We start from the raw sequence: 18,897 nt of genomic DNA on the forward strand, positions 1-18,897 counted from the left end.
AGTTTTAACTTAACATTGCCAAAATCACCCCTATTTAAAATTATGATATTACAAAATTCTTAATTTCCTCCGATGTCTACAAATTAAAACTCTTTTGTCCGAAGTTCGGAACACGATTATTATTTCTATCGAAGATTTTGTGAAGAAGCGACCCGTCTTACTTTGAAAACTCGCTTCAAAATATTTGTCTAAACTTGGTATCACAGAGCAAAAATACGGTTAAGTCAATATTGGTACAAGTTCAATCGAAAACTGAGCAACACCGGCTTCCGACACGTCGGAAGAGAGGAGCCCAAGTGATATCTTACCGTACAAATCGTTCTGCAATTTTTTTATTATTTTCACATTAACAGTAGGTTTTTATGTTGATTACGACTTTTAAAGGAAACTAACATTAACACTCATCAATAAGTAGTCCAGTAAGTACCCCTAGTGTAAATAAATTCGATTTCGAAACGTGACGTACGCGTTTGCGTTAAGTCTCATTTTGTATGGGTTTTTGAACAGCGCGCCAAGCGGGACGTTTTGGAAAGTCAAAAATCTCATACAAAATGACACTTAACGCAAACGCGTACGTCACGTTTCGCTGTCGAAAATATTTACACTAGGGGTACTGAATTGGAACAAGTGGAAAAGTAAAAAGCACTAGTTCGCCAAATCCAACTTTCCGCACGCTAAACAGCTACGTAAAGTAGCACTTTTTGAGCAACTGTATTAAAAAATATGTTTCAGTCGGACATCCAGAGGGTAAACTGGGGCTAATTAATACGGTTTACATTGCTCTCTTGCCATTAGCTTTGAAAAGGTTAAAAGGGAAATCCTACACGAGCGCGTCCGAGTATCACTTGTATTATCGATGATATAATTATAAGGAAAAGTTACACTATCTGGGTCAGTCTGACCCAGTAACTTTTCTATTTATCAGTTATTGGATCGATCGAACATTGCCGGGTGTTTAAAAATGGAAGGATAGTTATAAGGGCGCCCGCTAGCTGGCGCGGCACGGTGCGGGCGCTCGCACGAGGCTGCCATTGTAGGTAATATCCGTCGCACACGTCCCACGCCAGTGAGCGTTGCTCATACGTGCAAGCGTAGCGTTGCTCCAGCTAGCAGACGCCCCAAAGACTTTGTACGCAAAATTACAAAATTAAAAAGAATTAGATTCGTTCTTTATTCAAAATGTGTGATTCGTTCTGTTTTTGATTGACCGTTACTGAGTTATCTCTAACTAAAAAAAATATTGAAGACCTGATCACAGATCTTGGTGTTTTTGGGTTCTTTCAACTCGCACTAGCATATTCAATCCAGATGCTAAAAAATGTCCCAAAAAGTTGTTTGTAATTTGCCCATAGTCTTAAGATTATCTTATAAAAAATATTTTTTAAATGATCTTGCAACAAACGTTGTTTAACAAAGACAATATATAATATAATACATATCGAATTGAATTATCTTTATTTTGTCATGATCAACATGGTCTTTTTAAATATTTTCATTGTCAAATGGTACGATGATAGACTTAAAGGTCAATTCGTGCACCTGAGCCCCCCCCCCCCCCCCCCACACTAGCGCCTTTTGAGCGTCGGTGTCTAGTCAGCGCTATGGAAAATGGCGTCGCTGCGCAGTTACGCCAACGTTGCGTCGAGCAGCCATAGAGTTGACTAAACGCCGACGACACTCGGGAGATCTCGATTTGATCCAAATCAAATTCATAGCCTGTTGTTAAAATCTGAATACGCCTCCGGGTTGCAATCCCGAAGGAGAACCCGGAGATCGCTCGCTTGCATTATTGATGATATAATTAATACGTACATTTTGCACGTATTTGGGTCAGTTTGTCCCTGTAACCTACTTAAAGCATTATAAACCACTTAATAACGATCATTGGCCTTTTAGTAGTATTAAATGTCACTTAAAGGGGTCGATAAAAAAAATCGTCACAAAGACGATCATTGGCGCTTAAGTAGGTACCTAATATTGTTGTAATTTTAGATGAATGCATAGGACTTGCCAAGTAGGTTAGGTGTAGTGAGGTGATCTCGAACACATAATAATTCTGGAACGGACTAGAGTCATACTAAGATAAGTTAGCAGCCATATTGTTAGCCCAGACGGCGTAAGTGTTAAGTAAACGTCATAATTTCATAGAAGTTCCACGTCTTTCAGTCCTTCTTATTTTAAAGAAGTGCCCCGTCTGGGCTATCAAAATCACTGCCAACTTAGCGTGGTCCGACTGTTATATCTTTAGATGTACTCCAAATTTTAGGCCGTCCGCTAGCTGGCGCGGTTGCACGGAGCAGGTGAGCGGTTTAACGAAAAATAGTATGAGCAACGCTAACTGACGCAGACGCGTGCGACGGATTTTACCTACAATGGCACCCGCGTGCGTGCGCAAACTCTGCACCCGCGCCAGCCAGCGGACGCCGTTAACGTGCATAATTGATAATACAATTAACAACTGACCTACTTTTACGAGTAATTACAAGTATCAGTTACCCGAAAAACGATATGTGAGCGTAAATATTAACTTGAAAGTAGGCTAATAGTTCACACTGCCCCAATTTGCATAAAAACCGATTTTATTTCGCCAGATTTTGATAAAATTTGGTGGGTTTTAAGAGTCGTAGTGGGACTAAGATGGTCGGTTCTTTATCATTTGTCACCATGCCTGTCATGTTCTAACAAATGTGTTAGTGCAAAAGTCATGTATGACATGACAGATTATAAAAATGCAACCACGATACCTCAGCGCAACGGTGGCATTTTTATCACTTGTCACTATGCCCGTCCCTTTCGCACAGCAATCTAATATCTTTTGGAGCAAAATAGGCACATTATTACGATATTTGTTACTTCGCCGAACTGTCTTTGCAAAAGCACCGTTTAACAAAAGTCAATTCGAATTCACTCATTCAAAATAAAAGGATCGACTTCGGTACACCTAGTGTAATTTTATTCGATAGCGAAACGTTTGCGTTAAGTCTCATTTTCTATGGGATTTTAAGTTTCCAAAACGATCCGCTAGGCGCACTGTTTCTAAATCCCTTACAAAATGAGACTTAACGCAAACGCGTACGTCACGTTTCGCTATCGAATAAATTTACACTAGGGGCTCAGAATATAAACACGAACACAATTGAGGTATCTGTTTATTCCACTCACAACTGTGTTTCATAACTCCACTTTATAACACCGTTGTGAACAACTTGTCTTAGACCCTAGACTGTTGTTATTCTATTATAAACGAAACTTTGAATTTTGAGAGGGATGATACAATATACTCCTCAAACGAAAATAGGAGCCACTCGTTTTGAATGTTACATGAAAAACACATTGTGAAAACCATTGACGTATTAGTACTAGAGTCGCCATCTCTATCAAAATGTTTCCACACCTCAATGAAGTGCCGGCACTTCATTGCGTTTAGTACGCCTCCAACTACTGGCGAGATGCCACGCATGTAACGATAAAAAAGAGTTAAAAGTTATGAAAATGTATTCTAATAATATCAAAAAACATAATAAAAGCAATAGAATAACAATCTACTGCGACAAAGGCCATATGCATTTCGGAGCGGTGGTGCGCCATATTCTTTGGCGCATAGATTACATTTCGCAGATGTAACACGTAGGTACTAATGATTACCTACCTTATTGTTCTTCTACCTTCTACCTCTACCTTCATATCGTAATTTTCTGTGGTGTTTTTCTTATATATTCTATAAGCGCGATTTCACCAAAATGGCTACGAGAGTCAAATAAAACGAGTTTTTTGACTATTTTTATAAATGTCAATGTCGTCCGTGTCACGTAGGAACGTTAAAAAAACAATACATTTATTTATTTAATCATTATTGCACAAAAGAAAACCTTATAGTACAAAAGGCGGACTTAAGGTTGACTGGTAGAGAATGCCTCATGGCACCATGAGGCATTCTCTACCAGTCAACCTTTAGGCAAAGCAGAGAGATTGTGGGCGGTGCTACTTTAACAACAACAACCAAATATAATACAATAACATACCATACATACATAATACATAAATATACATACTTGTATTTCTTATAATATATACATAAATAACGACAAAACATATAGCGCTTACACATACATTATTAATTATACATTATTACATTTGTACGGAATTAAATACATTTTATCTATATTCTTTGCGAAACTGTTATGACAACTGTTCATTTTCTGCCTACACACGCAGTAGGCAGAAAATGAACAGTTGTCATAACAGCTACGCCTCTGGCTAGCTTCGCTTATTCTTTAGCTTAGTGACAGACGTCAAACGCCGCAAATGGTGGGTACAGTCTTTTCCCCATAGTGTGTCAAGTACAATTATGTAAGAGGTGAAAACAGGGTGTTTGGTGCCTCGATTGCCAAATAGGGATGTTTTCTGTATTCAATTTCTATATTTGGAAACAAGGGTGGTAATTTGTTTGCAATATTCTTACCCCACAATATTTTTCATCACACTTGCAAAGAAAAAACTAAATTTCAAGCGGAATAATTCTTAAAAACGGTGACATGTCAAACACTCGTCCGCCATTTTGTAATTTCTTGATAGGTTAGGCATCGAAGGTATAGGCAGACCTATTCGGCATTCAGCCACGATTGTAAATTATGTAAACAATATTTTAAACGGCTATTAAATTAATCAAATTAAATAATTTTAAACATAAGCAAAAATATTAAATACAAAACACGCAAGGAATTTCGCATAATGTCCGACGTCGGAATCCGGTCAGGTATTTAAATTTGTGACGAGCAAATTTCAGTAATTAAGTTTTATGACGTATACATCGCTTGTTACAAATCATTTATACTTTCACTTTTTGACGAGTTCATTTACATGCTGCGCGCGCACTAGCCACTAACAAAGAATAACTTATAGTATTTCCTACACTGACATATATATCTAAGGACGGGCAGTCTAACGCCGCAACGCGATTGGTTGATGAGTTCGCACCACGCGCGCGATTGTTCGCAACTAATTCCGTTAGACTGCACGATAGACTTGAATTGCAGAGTGGCACCCCTGAATTAGCGCCATTCTTAGTGTCCGTGAGGCCCGTCCTAAGATATATATGGCAATGATTTCCTACAGTACAGCAAAGCTACTAAGGAAGGGTTGACCAAATGGCGGATAGTCCGGTTAGGGCCGCCGACTTCTTAATTTTTTTGCTTATTTTAATAAACTCAAGCAGAAACGGACCGCGATGGTCATTTTATTTTAGAACCGGAGCCCTGAAGCAATGAGAATTTGAAATAGACGTGGATTGTCAAAGAAAACGTTGTAGCCAAGTAAATTTACTGGTACCTTTAGACACATGATTAAAACTTTTATAACGCCATTTGACTTTGATCATTCTTTCACTAATATGTGTTAAATTTGTTAAATATCAAGTAGCGCCATCTTACCGGACATAACCCAAAGGTTAGGGCGCCATCGCTCGAAACAATGTCGCGATAACTTTGGCCTTTGATCTATTAGATGGCGCCACTTTTTGATATTTATCAAATTTAACACATATCAGTGAAGGAATAAGGATCAAAGTCAAATGGCGGTCTAAAAAAGTTAATCATGTGTCGAAAGATGGCAGTAAAATGTACTGTGGCTACAAAGTTTTTTTTACAATCGACCTCTATTTCAAATTGTCTATGCCTGAAGAAACTAATTAAAGCCCTCTGTATTAGGGCATCCAATTCGCTACGTGCACGACTGTCACGCCACCTAGCGTCAAATCGTTACATCTTATAGAACAAAGCTCAAAATTAAAAACTACTGAACGGATTTTCATACGGTTTTAAATAATAGAATGATTCTTGTGTAAGGTTTAGTTTAGGTATAACTTGTTAAGAGGAAAGGGGACGGCCGCTTTTCCATACAAACGTAGTCTCCATTTTCCTCTCTGGATGTTGAAATTATGGAAAATACGCTACGCTACGTTTAACTTTTTTTCGATTTTATGATTATAGTAAAAATTAGGAGTGAAAAACAGATTTCATACAAATAACTCATAGCTGTGGAATATGAGAACTATATGTTAGTAGGACCAGCGTGGGGACAAAAAAATACAGCTAATTTAAGTGTTACATACAAAACTTTTATTTGCTCTATTTCGTTTGTTTCATAAACAGGAGCTATAGAAGCTGATTACAGGCATAGATATACCTGATGTCATTACAATTCAGCACGCAGTTTTAAAATGAGAACGGAACTCCCTTTGTACGGGAAGGTAAAATTGGGCAAGCATGCCGCGGATTCTTAAGATTCGAATATAAAAAAAAAAAATTATAGGTCATTATTACACAAATTGACTAAGTCCCACAGTAAGCTCAATAAGGCTTGTGTTGAGGGTACTTAGACAACGATATATATAATATATAAATATTTATAAATACTTAAATAGATAGAAAACACCCATGACTCAGGAACAAATATCCATGGTCATCACACAAATACATGCCCTTACCAGGATTTGAACCCGGGACCATCAGCTTCGTAGGCAGGGTCACTACCCACTAGGCCAAACCGGTCGTCCAAAATATAATTTTAAATTTTTCCCCATAAGTCAAATAAATTCATAACCAGATGGCTCCTAGTATAAACTTAACATACTTTTGTTATATTTTACTTTGGGACTTGAAATATAAGAAACCTAATTACACCAGACCCCGCCACGTAGCAAATTAAATATAAAAACCCAATTTCGCCTTTTATTCTTAGTAATAAAAGAGTAATTTTGCCTGGATGGCTAATTTCAGTCAAAACAGAAAGGACTGGGTGTTCTCTGTGGTTTAGGGTCATGGAAGGAACAGTGACTCAGAAAAATAGCCGGGTACAGTGGCTCACTCAACGTGATCCAACACGAGAGAGGTTACCTTCGTCCCTGCTAATAGAACAGAAACTTTCAGTAATCGAACAAACTGGACGTGCAATGGTTATTCTAACACGTAAAGGACGACCGGTCTGGCCTCGTGGGTAGTGACCCTGCCTATGAAGCCGATGGTCCCGGGTTCAAATCCTGGTAAGGCATTTATTCGTGTGAATAGCATGGATATTTGTTCCTGAGTCATGGGTGTTTTCTATGTATTTAAGTATTTATCAATATTTATATATTATATATATCGTTGTCTAAGTACCCTCAACACAAGCCTTATTGAGCTTACTGTGGGACTTAGTCAATTTGTGTAATAATGTCCTATAATATAAAAATTAAAATTAAATTAAATTAAATTAAAGGCGCTACAGCTAGTGTACAGCGATATTTGGGCGACTGAGCTACTGTTTGCGTTGAGCCACTGTTCCTTCCTTGACCCTACACGAAAAATTGAACTAGCCGTATTTCGTATAGATCACTTATCAACAGAGGAAGCATATTGTAAGGTGATGGTCAAAACCCGCTATTTATACATACGTATATAGATAAATACATACTTATTATATACTTATACATAAAAACACCCACTCAGGAACAACTATCTGTGTTCATCACACAAATAAATGCCTTAAGGGCTTGTGCACAAATCACGCGAGGTATATTCGGCTGCTGTTTTGATGCCCCCTCCCCCTTGGTGATATTTGGTGAGGTTCTTGGCTAACCCCCCAATGAAAAAATAAAATAAAAATACACGTGAGATCATGTGGGGGAGCATGACCTCACGAGTATTTTTATTTTATTTTTTCATTCGACCTAATCTTAAGATAAATAGTATTGTATAGAGTAAATCTTGTTTATACTCGCTATTTTGAAGTGCCAAGTGAAGATTTATGTTTAACGAAACCGAGAAAAAGTATGTGGTAGATATTTTTTCTTAGTTTCGTTCACTATAGAAAAATACACGTGAGGACTCCTTATAATTATATTTGTGGACGATGTTGTTGGTCTCACACTTTATTATTCTTTGTATTCTATTTTTGTGTCTAAACCTGTTGTCCCAAAAAAAAATGAGCTTAAAAAGTTGATTTCCTACGCGAATCATATTAGTCCGTCCGTAGGTTTTTTGACTTATTTTATTTACAGTTCGTGATATGGCAACTACTTCGGACTGTTCAGCGTGTCTGTGGGGTAAGCGTTATAAAGCAAAAAAAAAGTAATACACAATACTTCTAAACTAGAGCATACTCGTGATTTCCTAAATCCTATTCCAAATAATCCCAATGCACCCTTTTGCAACTTTTACTTACGCACCCACCCATATTCTGAGATCGGCTAATCTCCAAAATATACTGCAGCAACATCTTCCATTATTCAACAGTTACATTGAAAAATCAACCTTAACGCCCGAACATAAGGTTAAACTCGAAATGCAAATTTAAAACAGATAAGATATTTAGAAAGTTATCCCGCATTTCTGCTCAGTTAATCCAACTTGACGTTTTAACCGATCTTTATATGTCTTCAAAAATCAACCTTATAATTTTCTACGCAAGGTTCACATTGCAATGAAAAGTTACTAACAGATACGACGTCGGGTAAGTTAGTTGTATCACAATATGGCGGTTTCATCAGTGCACCTTCATCTGAGGGCCTTTCAGTGCCTTTCCGCACACTGACGGCTTTTCACTGCTTAGTTTGTTTCGCAATAACGGAATGGTGTCAGTTGGGATTCGAATGGAGGATTTTCTACAGTTTGTACTTTTTCACCACACCAGCTGGTGAAGTTGCATTTTATTCACATGTGGGGCAAAGTAATCAGATGCATATTTTAAGTTTTGAGATGCATAGCTTGAGTCCCAGCATGCGAAATATCGCCACGCGAGCGCCGCGAATGGTTTGAAAAATCGAAGTTTGAGCGTTGCGAGAGTTTTAAGGATATATAGGCTATGAATATATTTGTTTTAGATCATATACCATTGCATGTATATTGTAGATTATAAGATTTATAAGTATAAACGAAATATCTTTTTTATTTATTTTGTGCGCCACTTTGTACATACGGATGTCTCCTTCAATTCTCCCTCAATTGCTCAAAAGTTAACTGGAAGAGATTCCTTAAAGGGATAAGTTCGCCTTTGTACTAATGATGATTGTTTTTTTCTGTTTTGTTTTCATTTAAGTAAAATAAAGAGTTTTACTACTACTACTACTACTTAAGGCACAAGGATTAAACAAACTTTGCCACCGAGTGGAGCACAAAATGTTCCACCACATCAACACAAATCAAATCCAAATAAACGATATTAAATATTTATCAAGTCAAATAATTTCATCAGCCAACATGAGAAAAGAACTTCAAATATGCGTCAAATTACTTTGGTACTCTTGTGGATAAAATGCAACTTTATCATCCGTTATGAAAATATTTTTCCAGCATGTAGTTCATTATGAATGCCACTGTAGTTGATTAAAACGTACGTTGCATTGGATGGATGTAAACAATGTTATCGAAATAAAAGGGTATTTTTGCATGAAAATAGGTTATGACCAGGGGTCGTACAAAAAGTGCGGATGACGTCAAACCACTTATAGGATGATTTCAAATAGTATTTTTGATTTTCATAAACAATTATCACTTATCATTTATCAACCTCTTTATTAAACGATATCGCCACTTGAAATGAGTAAGTACGTTTTTGACTGACACATTGACAATCAGATGAACAATAAATTGACTTCGTTATTGTTTAGCTGTTGTATCTTCACGATTATATTTAGCTAAAATTTATATTTACTAATGTATAAGAAAACGCTCTAAAATGTCATCTTTACTCGAATATTGTGGCAATTTTCCGTTTTTGGAGGTACGTGACAAACACGTATACTGCTCTTACTGTAATCAAGATATACCAACGAAGGTAGGCAATATTAAAAGACATTTGGAGACAACCAAACATGTCGGAAACGTAGAAAAAAAAGGGCAAAGTGAATTTAATATGAACCTTACAAATTTTATGATAGCAGCAAACATAACATCAAATTATCTTTTTTTATTTTTACTAATCTTACCTACTGTTCCTACTTTTGACTATTAAACCTATTTATCTGAGGATCCCACAGACTTTTCTAACTAATTTCAAATAATTATACCTTATGGTAACAAGTTTCGTGAAATTTATTTTATTCACTACATCACCCTACCACCTGTATTATTAATTCCATGGATTTATTTACGATTATTTTGTTACTTCATTAATACTACTTTGTTACTACATGTCACACGGAAGTTTAAATACAAACTGAAACATCATCCTGTGTGCAAGATTACGTCATTTTTACGTCATCCGCACTTTTTGTCCGACCCCTGGTTATGACGAGAGTTATTTGTATAAGCTTTTATTTAAGAGGCGTTATCGATTTTAGTAGCAAAAATGTCAAATTGATTGATTTAGTCGATGTAATTGTACATCTTTTGTTAACTATTCGAAATAACAAGTTCTGGTTTCTATTAGCACGTCTTGTTTTTTTTTTTTCATTTTAATATTTTTTTTTTTTTTAAAGACTCGCTTCATTAGTATTTTTTTTTCTGATGGTCGTTTAGGTAAACACGCGTATAGCACTGATTTTGTCGATCTTATTTGTAAATTTCGTAAAGTTTGGACTGCTAAACATGGTAATATTGTATTACACATATCCTGTACTTCAACTTTAATAAACTACATTTTTGTTATTATAAATTTGAAGTAGTGTAAATGAAAGTTAGACGAAATCAATTTAGTCCAGAAATTACATCAAATCAAGTAGCAATTTCTCTGAAAATCGACCTATTTTCAACGTAATTTTAATAATTTAACAATCTAAAACATTTGCTGAAAATGTTCTTATACATCATTTTGTATAATTTACCACCATGTTTTTTTGATGATTTTTTGAAAACTGTCCCTTCTCGTCACATATTACCGGGGACGCACGCTTGCGACCTCATTATTAAAAGACGTGCTAATAGAAACCAATACTTGGCATTAACTTAACAAAAGGTGTACAATTTCAACGACTAAATCTATCAATTTTACATGTTTTGCTCTGAAATCGTTACCGGGCTTAACAGTCTCTTGACGTGAAACATGTATTTCATACACTTTTTTATTTTTTAAATTCTTTGACACCTAGATCTAGAGAGCCTTTACACCTCCAAATCTTATTAATGTCATAATTATTGTGTACTATTACTTTCTCAGACCGTGGGGACCTTATACTCGTACATCTCCAAACTTAATGTATTAACCGTGGAGACTATACGTCTCTGTAATATTGTATAATATTCTTGACTTGGTACATATGTACTAGTTATGTATTCTGTAGCATTAGTTTATGAGGCTGCTAGTTTAACAGTCCAGACGCGATTTATTTATTTAGTATAAATTTTATTTTGACACTTGGAGAGACTTTACACCTCCAAATCTTATTAGTATTAGTACTCTGACATTGGGGACCTTTTACATCTCCAGATTTACTGTATTTTTAACCATAGAGACTATACATCTCTATTGTCTTGTAGTAATTATTTACTTTAAGATTATTATAATGTAATGTTTACCCAGGTATTGGCTGTTGTATTTATAAATGTTGTTATGTATTTTTCATGTCACTATATGATGTTACTATTAATGTTGTATTGACTTGTAAAAGAGCCCTTGAAGCCTACTTGCACAATATTATTTATTTATTTTTTTAATTTTGGGCTCTTAACTTGCCCGTTTAGTACTAAGTTTGTTTGCTAGTTAGTATGGGTCAAATCTTGAAAGCTAAATTTGACCCACTGCCTGATTTCCAATTGAGCTGATGCTTACCGTCAGGCGGGCATATGCTTGTTTGCCACCGACGTAGTATAAAAGATATATTTAATTTTGACTTTAAATATATATGACGACCGCTTTGGCCTAGTGGGTAGTGACCTTGCCTATGAAGCCGATGGTCCCGGGTTCAAATCCTGGTAAGGGCATTTATTCGTGTGATGAGCATGGATATTTGTTCCTGAGTCATGGGTGTTTTCTATGTATTTAAGTATTTATAAATATTTAATATTATATATATCGTTGTCTAAGTACCCTCAAAACAAACCTTATTGAGCTTACTGTGGGACTTAGTCAATTTGTGTAATAATGTCCTATAATAAAAAATATATGTACGTTACTTATACTAGTCTATGTTATGTGTATGTTACGTATATTTTAACGGGTACCTACCTATCCCATTTTCAATTAAGCAGACATCACACGCATTAAACAAAATTGCTCATATTGTGTCCGATACGGCATCTGGTTTCATTGAAATACCTATTCAGTGAGGGTTAATTAAAAAAATATTTAAGGCGAGGTCATAATGGTTCTATTTTAGAATACTATGCATTAAAAATGGGAATAAAACACTGATTTAAACTTATAGGAACGGATCTCATCCACATGAAATCCAGTCATTATATGTAAGCGGAAACGAATATCGATAGTCGAAAAATTTAATATCGTTAGTGTTGTGTGTCGACAGAGTAACATCCATAGTGTGCAAAACGTTCAAGTTGATAAACAAAACTAAGTGCGGGTAGTTCGAAAATCTCGCGCGGCTAGAAGATGTTGATGTCAAATTTAGCCAGTCTTCTCCGAGACCACGGGGACAACGCCGTCCTCGAAACGTGGGAGGTAAATTTAAATCTTAATACGCGATTAAATCCCATTTCTATAAGTTAATAAGGCACATAATAAGTATTTATAAAACAGGACCACTAAGATTACCCGATGCACATAATATTATTTCCAAGAAAGCAGAAAACGCATAAAATATTGCATAAAATCAAAAATATCTATAGATACAAGAGGAAATAAATTTGGTCTCTAGATAATTGCCAGTTAAAACTTAGTAATTAAAAAAAAATACAGTTGTAGGTATTATATTGTATGTATAGTCAAAGTCAATATATTTATTCAAATAGGCCTAACAACAAGCACTTTTAAATTGACAAGTTTTATAAATATCATCTTAATCTAAATATTGCATTGTGTTATTGTGCCTATCAAAATAAAATAAAATAAAATAAAATGAGATGAGATGAGATGAGATAAGATAAAATAAAATATCAGAGGGCCTACCGCGAACCACGTTCGACGTGTTGCCTCCCTATCACACTTACGCACGAATTTAGAAGTGCGACAGAGAGACAACACGTCGAACGTGGTTCGCGGTAGGCCCTCAGAGCAAATTATTAATGCAATCATTACTGTTATTAAAAAACATTTTTAGTATATTCCTAATAACATTGCTATGTGTGATATGGTTGCTTTTAATATCACATGTAACCAATGGCAAAAACTGGCCAAGACCGACCCGTGTGGCGTCGTGCCATTCATGATGGTCAATCCAAACTCGACGATGTCTGGTTTACCTCTCATGAGGCGCCACGAGCATACCTCGAACCCTCGCCCACCTGGGGAAGCATACACCTGCCGCGTGTGTGGACGTGGGATCCTCTCTCGCATAGGGCTATACAGCCACGAACGCAAGTGTCGTTACCAGGATGCTGCTTAAAACATCTCACACAGATGAAGAGATCTAAATAAGCGCTATGATTTTTAAAAACACTACTGACTGAACGCACTGCCCCTTAACAAATATTACGAGGTACATATTATAATGTCGAATATAATTTTAATTACCGATGCGATCAGATGTTAAATGCCATTATGCAAATGGCATTCAATAGTTTCAAATATGGAAATGAGTATGAGATTCAGTAAGTTTTATGGCTCCTCTACATGATGGCCCATCGCTGGACCAGCGAAATCGCCAAGCAATAGTTATGGCTCGTTTACACGATGGCCAGGCGTTGGGCCAGCGAGATGGTCATGCGATGATTGAGAGCACGCGCTGTGGAATGGGCCACTTGTAGATGCGTACACACTATCGCTGGCCCCAGTGTTGGCCGAACGTTAAATGCAATTGATAATGGTCAACTATTACAGTTTGCGGTTAAATTTGTACTGGTTAATTGCATTAACATTTTGGCCAACACTGGCTGGCCTACCTACCTTTGATGTGCTGACAAAAAATAGACACCTTGGCCATCCCATCGCCAGCCGCGTCATAAGCCATCCGACACCAGTACCTTCTCTACACGCTGGCCCATCTTAGTGGGCCAGTATGATAGCCCATTTTGACGAAAAACCGACACCGTGGGCATCCCATCGCCATCCCGCCACGTCATAAGCCATCCGACACCCGACACTACTACCCTCTCTACACGCTGGCCCATCTTAGTGGGCAAGTATGATGGCCCATCGCGTAGAGGAGCCATTAACTCGAGCTAATGACCGAATCGTTAGCGAAGCTTTCCATTTTAACTCGGGCATTTTGTACTCACCTCTCTGAATCCATGTTGGTTTTAAAGAGAATCCAGGGCTTCTGAGCTTGACCTTCTGCAACAAAAAAAAAAGATTGTAGTGTTGCTGTTGCTGTATTACTAGTAGAATGTACTTATTATAAACGCATCGATTCGATATAATACATTCGAAAGAGAAAAATAAGTATTTTACAAAAACAAATACAAGTTTTTATCGCTGACTGTATTTTCCTTCCAACAGACAACTTTTTTTGGATTTTCTTTATGTTTAACATTTCAACAGTTATAATGATATATTTATCCGTTTTTCCCGGCCCAGTTGCATCGCGGGGTGTCACACTTCTCATAGATTATAAAAGCTTTGTGCATTGTGTCAATCGATTGCGTGTTACTGATACGGTTCACACGTAACCTATCACATATATTATTTCTATTATTGTACATTTCGACTATAATGCTACTGAGGATATAATTCGGAAATAAAATCTTAAAAACAAATCGATACAACACACATACACATACACACACACACACACACACACACACACACACACACACACACACACACACACACACACACACACACACACACACATCTAGCCTATGCTTTATTGCATATCTATATATTTATACATATATATATATATACACACACGTACCCACACTTAGCCTAAAATAGATAAGAAAAAAAAATATATATTTTAAAGAATAAGTAATATATAATCAAATGTAAATTTTGTAAACTTTATCAATTTGTAATTTCATTGTAAAATTATAATGTTAATATCAAAACTTCTCTTAGTGTAGATCTAAATCTGTAATCTGGAAGAGCGAGGTCTCCTGACACAGGTACTTCATACCTAATAGGAGGACTCGACCACTGTGTATTTACCAACTAAGATTGAAATGAAATAAATGATTATCTTATCTTATCTCTTATCTTATCTTACATGTATATTTCTGGTTAGTATCGATAACATCTCCTGTCAGAAGAATACTTTAATTTTCACCAAACTAAATCTAAAAGGATCTCTCCATTCATCAAAAACTCATGAGATAGTTGCATTTTATTCACAAGAGTGACAAAGTAATAAGATGCAAGGTTGAACTTGTTTCCACATGTTAGCTGGTGGAAGTGACTTCGCCAGTCATCAGTCGCCATCAGATACATCGGAGCGGCCAAGGCGCTCACAAATATCTGAACACGCCTCTATTGTCAAGGAGAAAAGCCTAGTTCGGTCTACGCTAGTAATTTAGTCGAGGGGCGAGTATTACGTTTCTGAACACCAAAAATTTAGTTGAGTAGATTAGTCACTGATTTAGTGAGTCAATCCATTTTATTCTATTTTTTCTGGAGACTGAGCCTTCACCCACTCTTACTAATCTTCTCGACTAAATTTTCGGTGTTCAGACACGTTTAGTAACTAAAATGCTCGCTACTTCACTAAATTAACGTAGTCCGAAGTTCCGAACCGGCCTTTCATTTTAAAACACTACCTACTCACTTGTAACTCGCTCGTCTGTAGTCCTTGACCGATTTTAAGTCAGTTGGCCGATTTTAAGTCAGTAGACCGATTTTAAGTCAGTTGACCGATTTTAAGTCAGTTGACCGATTTTAAGTCAGTAGACCGATTTAAGTCAGTTGACCGATTTTAGTTAATTAAAATACTCGCTACTTAGTCCGAACTATGCTTTCGAGTGCGTGTTCAGATGTTGTGAGCGCCTTGGCTGCGTCGATATATCTGATATATCTGTAATATAGACAGATCAGCGTCTATTGCAGCGTATGGTCCAGTGAATATTAGTAAAGCGTGGGTAGTTCCCATCTGCTTTCGTGACCCACGTGGGCTTAGGGCTGTTACTATTATAACAACCAACACTTGTATATTTTTTATACTACGTCCGTGACAAACAAGCATACGCCCCGCCTGATGGTAAGCAGTCTTCGTAGCCTATGGACGCATGTAACTCCACACTATTTTTATTTACCTCCAATCATTTTTTTTTGACAAAACTTTTATTTTTGATACAAGCTTTTATCGCCGACTGTACATTTCTTTCACAGTCAACTAATACTTTTTTTATGATAGAGGAGGCAAACGAGCAGACGGATCACCTGATGGTAAGCGATTACCGCCGCCCATCGACACCTGCAACACCAGAGGGGTTGTCAGTGGGATGGGAGTACGCTCTTTTCTTGAAGGTGTGAAGGCCGTATCGGTCCGGAAATACCGCAGGCGACAGTTCATTCCACAGTTTAGCTGTGCGAGGCAGAAAGTTCCTGGAGAAACGCACAGTTGACGATTACCAACCATCTAAGTGGTGAGGGTGGAAGTTTTATGATGATGGCGAAGATGGCGAAAAAAAGCGACAGGGATTAATTCGAACAATTCCTCGGAGCACTCCCCGTTATACATGCGATAGAAAATGCAGAGCGAGGCCACATCTCTACGCAGCGCTAACAGCTCTACACCGGCAGTCGACAATTCGAGTCGCTCTTCGTTGGATGCGGTCCAGAGGGAGAAGCTGGTACTGGGGTGCCCCTGCCCATAGATGAGAACAGTGTTCCATGTGTGGGCGCTCACTGGGCACTCATCAATACAATTATAAGAAACCCAAATACTATGAGCTTGCGTTATTTTACCACCTCAAGGCCTACCATTTCTCGAATGGCATTAGACTAATATTATTAGTCCAAGAACTGTCAAGTCGAATGGGTTACCATGGCAACACACTAATAATATTAGACTAACACCGTTCGAGAAATGGACCCCAGAGGTATCCATCATGAGATTAGCTTGATGGTGCCGTAATATTGCATTGTCACCATAGACATATCTAAGGACGGGCCGTCCGGGCAATAAGAATGGGGCCAGTACAGCGGTGTCACGCACACGAATTCGAGCCAATCGTGGAGTCTAACGCCACAACGCGATTGGTTGACGAGTTCGCATCACGCGCGCGATAAATATAACTAGTTGTGTTAGACTGCACGATTGGCTTTTTAAACAGTTTTTTAATAAGTGCCTATAAAATGGCAAAGAGTTACCGACAATCACGATTCTATAACAATAATCATTAGATAATTAAAAATCGATAACCCTGTACAGATTTAAAATGAAACAATAACCACCCACAACTAGAAATGCAATCGCATCCTACATTTATGTTTATCTATTGTTTTATAACAATCGCTCTTTATGCCGTAAGGCCACGTCTTGCCATTAGCTTAGCGATGCGATAAATTGAGGATTTAAGATACACCAACGCATACTCCCGTTGAAGCTTCTCGTTAAAGTATTTAAAGAATGTGTTATAAATACACTCAAGTGCATTCAAACGGGTCACTTTCCACGGAATTGTGCATACATTCTTTATTTAAAATAGAAGAAAAATAATAATATTATAGGGACATTGGCTAAGTAAGCCAAGAACGCTTATGTTGTGGGGACTCGGACAACGATATTTATATAATATACAAATACTTAAATATACAGAAAATATCATTGAATCAGGAACAATAATCTGTGCTCATCACACAAATAAATGCCCTTACCGGGATTCGAACCCAGGACCATCAGCTTCATAGCTAGGGCCAGACTGGTCGTCAAAGTGGAGCCTATTTCATCAGGGTCCCAAAAGAAATCTACATCAAAATCATTCATTTAAAACGAACGCAAATATACCTACAGATACTATTAATCAAAACCATACCTTTCAGCTCTGCCGCGGAGGCGTAAGACTACAATATTAAATTGTAAATGTTCTCATTTTACTTTACTCAAACTAATTTTCCCACGAGTCCAATATGAAAATCGTGAAATAAATAACCCCGAGCCCCATACGTTTCGTCTAATTCGGGCCCTCAAGGTAACTATTAGATTTTAGTTACGATTTTGTGGTTAGTCCCATGGAGAAATTTGAGTACCCTAGTGTAAATTTATTCGTTAGCGAAACGTGACGTACGCGTTTGCGTTAAGTCTCATTTTGTATGGGATTTTGAGTTTCCAAAACGTCCCGCTTGGCGCGCTGTTTCTAAATCCCATACAAAATGAGACTTAACGCAAACGCGTACGTCACGTCACGCTATCGAATAAATTTACACAAGGGGTTATGTATGAGCATCTTAACACATTATTGTCATTCAGGATCATGAGCCCACAATCATCCAGTATGTGGAAACCAGGTTTAAGCAGATAGCGATACCGCTCACCGCTCCGCTGATAGAGAAGCGTGTCTTCGGTCACGGATCTTTAAAGATGTCATTATCATTAGTTACTTTGTATCGACGCCGGCGCATGTAGTTTAGATTGAATCTAATGAGTCTAATTTCGAGTCTGCGGTGGCAGCATGGTTCCATTTTTATCATCTGTCACTATGCCTGTCACTTTCGCACATACTTGTTAGAACGTGACAGGTATGGTGACAAGTGATAAAGAGCCCACCATCTTAGCCCTCCTGCGGTGGTAGCATGGTCTCATTTTTATCACCTGTCACTATGCCCGTCACCTTCGCACTTACATACTTGTTAGAACGTGACAGGCATGGTGACATTTGATAAAAAGCCGACCATCTTAGCCCTACTGATCAGCCTGAATTTTAGAGTTCCGAGAGT

At 37.4% G+C, this 18,897-nt stretch overlaps 1 protein-coding gene across 2 annotated transcripts in view; it reads right to left on the bottom strand.

Moving 5' to 3' along the window:
- LOC133524859 (uncharacterized) overlaps window positions 1–18,897 on the bottom strand; it is a 215,128-nt gene that overhangs the window by 39,358 nt on the left and 156,873 nt on the right. Inside the window, exon 2 of one of the 2 annotated variants that reach the window (XM_061861009.1) lies at window positions 14,304–14,358. In XM_061861009.1, coding sequence (XP_061716993.1) covers window positions 14,304–14,317 — 14 coding nt within the window. In that variant the 5' untranslated portion in view covers window positions 14,318–14,358. Of the gene's footprint in view, window positions 1–14,303; window positions 14,768–18,897 lie in introns of those variants that run through there. The other variant, XM_061861013.1, reaches the window with a different exon arrangement.

Source organism: Cydia pomonella, chromosome 1, assembly GCF_033807575.1.
Source record: "Cydia pomonella isolate Wapato2018A chromosome 1, ilCydPomo1, whole genome shotgun sequence".
NCBI classification, from domain to species: Eukaryota; Metazoa; Arthropoda; class Insecta; order Lepidoptera; family Tortricidae; genus Cydia; species Cydia pomonella.